The sequence below is a fragment of the Babylonia areolata genome, chromosome 18, assembly GCF_041734735.1.
Source record: "Babylonia areolata isolate BAREFJ2019XMU chromosome 18, ASM4173473v1, whole genome shotgun sequence".
NCBI lineage: Eukaryota > Metazoa > Mollusca > Gastropoda > Neogastropoda > Buccinidae > Babylonia > Babylonia areolata.
In genome coordinates, this window is record NC_134893.1 from 57,589,038 (window position 1) to 57,594,037 (window position 5,000).

General features: G+C 48.1%; 1 protein-coding gene across 1 annotated transcript in view; it reads right to left on the minus strand.

Moving 5' to 3' along the window:
* Positions 1-603: 603 nt before the first annotated feature.
* Positions 604-5,000, minus strand: part of LOC143292089 (uncharacterized) — a 49,206-nt gene continuing 44,809 nt past the window's right edge. Inside the window, exons 10-12 of the mRNA XM_076602268.1 lie at positions 4,400-4,535; positions 2,540-2,610; positions 604-2,011 (exon numbers count right to left, since the gene is read on the minus strand). Of these exons, the coding sequence (XP_076458383.1) occupies positions 830-2,011; positions 2,540-2,610; positions 4,400-4,535 (1,389 nt within the window). The 3' untranslated portion in view covers positions 604-829. The remainder of the gene's footprint in view (positions 2,012-2,539; positions 2,611-4,399; positions 4,536-5,000) is intronic.

Genomic DNA, 5,000 nt, shown 5'->3' on the forward strand with positions numbered 1-5,000 from the left:
TGTCGAGCGCAAAAGAAAGAAAGAAAGAAAAGGATTCTCTCGTCTTCCTACTGAGGGGAACGCATTTCCGCTAGGTCACCACTCCTGTTATAGCTGACTATAGAACTGGACATGAGCAATAGTGACACCAGTTTCTCCTTTGGTGGTGGAGAGTAAAATCACAAACAGGTTTGACTCAGGTTGGGACATCCTTCCTCCTCAAGACATACTTCTACTGATTCCTGGAATAAAAACAACAACAGCAACAACAACCCCCCCCAAAAAAACTGGCACGGTTTTCAAAAAAACAAAAAAACAAAAACACATGAGACTGATGGAAGGGAGTGATATTATCATAATAATGTTTATACCTGCGATGTTTTGGGAATGGATTCAGTGATGCATGAATGAATGTCGGAGGGATCAGACACGAGCTTTTGAAATGATATGAAAAGACTTTGACAAAACACCTGGGGGCTGCTGGTTTGAGAAATAACCTGAGACATAGACCGGACACGTACACACACACACACACACACACACACACACACACACACACGCTCACTCGCACACACGCGCGCGCGCGGGCACACACACACACACACACGTACACACGTACTCACACTCACTCGCACGTGCACACACACACACACACACACACACACACGAACGCACGCTCGCACACACACAAACAAACAAACACACATGTCAACAAATGGCCCGTGTTACGCGGATTCTGTCCAAAAAAAAACACACACCAAAAAACAACAACACCCCCCTCACCAAAGGGAAACAACTTACACATCCACCACAAACCACAAGCACAGCACAGTAGTCCCCCATCACATCATCACACAAACGCCACAGACCCGTCAGCCACGCTGGGGGACCGCGATGGCTCATGGGCACGCAGCGTGTTCTCAAAATCGTGCAGCACACGTGCCACCTCGGCGTTCAGGCTGTGCACACTGCCGCGCGGGGTGTGTGTGGGCGAATAGTCCGGGGCAGGGGTATGTAAGTTCTGGTCCGCCTTCCCAGCAGAGTCTGCAGGTCCGTTGTCCAAACTAGGAAGCGAATGGATGGCCCGCAGGGGCAGGGTATTGTTCGATCCCTCCGGAGCCGCGCTGCTGTCCAGCCCTCTGTAAAACGCTCGTTTGTTGAAAGGATAATACGAGTTCCACAACACCTCTTCGCTGGTCTGCGCTGACAAACCGTTGATGCCGCTTTTACCGTCGTGGTTCTTACCAACCTCCACCACTGGGGAGACACTGGGAAAGGCCGCCGTGTCTTGCCTGTGACCCTGTGGGTTGTTCTGGCTGTTCCTGCTTTTCTCCCGATCCCGCGTTGTTGTGGACTGTCGGGGCATGTCAGGGGTGGAGAAATACCTCAGCTTGAAGTTGGAGTAGGCGTCCTGCGCTCCTTGGGGTCGTTCCGGGCTGTCTCGGCCTCCGAGTCGCCTGTGCCGTTCCCAGTCACTGTCCCCGTCTCTGTCCTTGTCTCCGCTGTCTCGGCCATGGATGACCAGACCGTAAGCGTCCACAAAGCTCTCCACAGAGTGTCTCCTCTGTGGAAGACTGGCGTTGTTGGTTGTGTTAACCACCTCGTTCGCCGCTTGCTCGTGAAGAACGCCATTGGAGGAGAAGTCACGACACGCCGGTTTCACGCGCCGCTCAGGGCTACTGAACTGGGGATACCCGTTTGTGCTCACCATGGAGGATGCAGACTGCTGGGCATTTCTGCTGCCATTCTTGGAAGACTGCTGAACAGCGATTCTTCCATTGAAGGAGGAGGAGGAGGGATGTTGTTGCTGCTGTTGCTGTTGAACGGGTCTGCCGTTGGTCATCCCGCGGGGCTGTGACTGTCGGGGCGTGACGTACTTCCGCCGGAAGTGCGCCGGGGAGCGTTGCGCAGACACGCTGGTGAAGTCAGAGTCGCTGTCATCGTTGTTGTTGTCGTGGTCTGCTTTCGGTTCGTTGGCGTGTCCGTTGTCATGGAAACCTTGGCCGTCTGGGCTGGTGCTGGTGTTGTGAGGCTGGACAAGACGGGAGAGGCACAATGAGGGAAGGCTGTGGGGAAGACGTCTTTGTGGTTCAGTGTTGTTAATGTAAAACAGAAGGGGAAAAAAGATATAAAAGAAAAAAAGAAAAGAAAAAGAAAAAAATGAGAATGGAAAAGTTTCTTATGATATCGTCGTATTGCATATGCCTATCGATTTTTTTTTAAATTTCAAGGCGCATGTTAGTTTCTAGGAAATTCACACACACACAACACACACACACACACACACACACACACACACACACACACACACACACACACACACACACACACACACACACACACACACAGAGAGAGAGAGAGAGAGAGAGAGAGAGAGAGAGATTTGTGGACGTTTTGTTGAAAACTGTTTCTGCTTTATAATGGTACATTCACACTCGCGCGCGTGTACACACACACACACACACACACACACACACACACACACACACACACACACACACACACACACACACACACACACACACACACACACACGCACAAAGTTCAAAAACTAACTCACCGTCCATACAGGCACCCCAGACGTGTGATTGCTCTGTTGAGAACTGGTACCTGCTAAACCTCTCCTGTACTCTGCACTCCACGTGTTTGCACGAGACAAAGAGAGAAAAAAAATCAACAACAGTTCACTGATTGTGTATCATTCAACTAACACGTTGGATTAATTGGTTGATTTATTCATTCGTTTATTCATTTGTGTATCTATCTATCTATTTATTTATTCGTCCATAGTATCCAACGGACATTTTTGATTGATTGGTTGATTTATGTATTTTGTTCATTTATTGATGTATGTATTTATGTATTCATTAATCCGTGGTATAATGAACAGGAAAACACCTAACGAACGATGCAAATTAATCAGTGACAGAAAAATAACCCCCCCTCCGAAAAAAACAACAACAAAACAACAACAACAACAAAAACAAATAAACAAACAAAAAACCCCCCAAAACAACCAACCAACCAAACAAACAAAAACAAAAAACAACAACCAACAACAACAAAAAAAACAACAACAAAACTGAACAACAGACAACAGTGTTTGTTTAGAAACGTGTCTCAGTATGTAACGGACGCACATATACTTAAACTTATACTATGCTTTATTGAGTTCAGAAAATGTCTGACTTCGATGATAGCACGGATATGTATATTGCTATCATCGTCTTTTCTTTTTCTCGACATTCTCCTTCTTCTTCTTATCATTATCGTGATTATTATCACTATCATAATATCGATAATAATAATAATAATAATAATAATAATAATAACTATTATTATTATTATTATGAGTAAATTCACTAGCTCAGGTCACTGTGCAGATTTCAAACCAGCAGGTGGTAACACAGTGGGACACATTCTATGAGAGACAAGCACTTTATACTTGGGAGATTAGTTTTGGGGGACATCTCATGATAGCCTCCCCTGAACTGATTGTTCATTCTCTCTCTCTCTCTGTTTCTTTCTCCCCCTCTCACTCCTTCTCCCCCCTCTCTCTTTCTCTTTCTTCCTCCCTCCTTGCCTCTCTCCCCCTCTCTTTCTCTTTCTCTCTCCATCACTATCTATATCTCTCTCCCTTTCTCTATTTTTCATTATTCTCTCTGCATTCTGTAGCTGTGAATGTGTGTCGAGTACACGTGGGTTATGGGGTGAGGGGTGGGTGGAGGAAGTGCAGAGTATGTTCCATGCTTTTGGTATTATCTTGCATTAGTATGTAGTGTTGACCCTATGTCATCATCATCATCACCATCACACCACCACCATCGTCATCACCATCACCATCATTATCATCATCTTCACCACCATCACCGCTATCTCCAACATCACCCCCACCCTCATCACTATCACCATCAGCATCATAGTCATCATCACTACCATCATCACCATCACCACCACCGTCACCACCATCTTTATCATCATCACCACCATCGCCACTAGCATCTTCATCATCATCACCACCACCACCACCATCTTCATCATCATCATCATCACCATAACCACCATCTTCATCACCACCACCCTCACCATCACCACCATCACCATCATCATCATCATCATCATCATCATCACCATCACCATCACAATCACCACCACCACCACCACCACCATCATCACCATCACCACCATCACCATCACCAACACCACCATCATCACCATCATCATCATCATCACCATCACCATCACCACCATAATCACCACCATCACCTTCATAGTCACCACCTTCACCACCATCACCATCCCTTCACAATCACCACCATCACCATCCCTTCATAATCACCACCATCACCACCCCTTCACAATCACCACCATCACCACAACCATCACCACCATCACCATCATAATCACCACCACCACTGACCCACTGTCACGGCGCCGGTCAGCTCCTCAGGCTGGAAGTAGGTGACCCCGTGGTGACCCCGCACTGACCCCACGCGGGAGGACACCTGCAGAGGACCCTCCGCCCCCCAGAACAGCCCCCCCACCGCCTCCCGCTCCTGCGGCACATCAAGCGGGCCATGCAGCAACTGATACAGCAACAGCACAGCGTAGTACAGCACAGCACAGCACAGTACAGCACAGCGCAGCAACAGCACAGCACAGCACAGCGTAGTACAGCACAGCAACAGCACAACACAGTACAGCACAGCACAGCACAGCGTAGTACAGCACAGTACAGCACAGTACAGCAACAGCACAGCACAGCACAGCACAGCACAGTACAGCAACAGCACAGCACAGCACAGCACAGCACAGCACAGCACAGCGTAGTACAGAACAGTACAGCACAGTACAGCAACAGCACAGCACAGCACAGCACAGCACAGCACAGCACAGCGTAGTACAGAACAGTACAGCACAGTACAGCAACAGCACAGCACAGCACAGCACAGCACAGCGTAGTACAGAACAGTACAGCACAGTACAGCACAGCACAGCACAGCACAGCACAGCGTAGTACA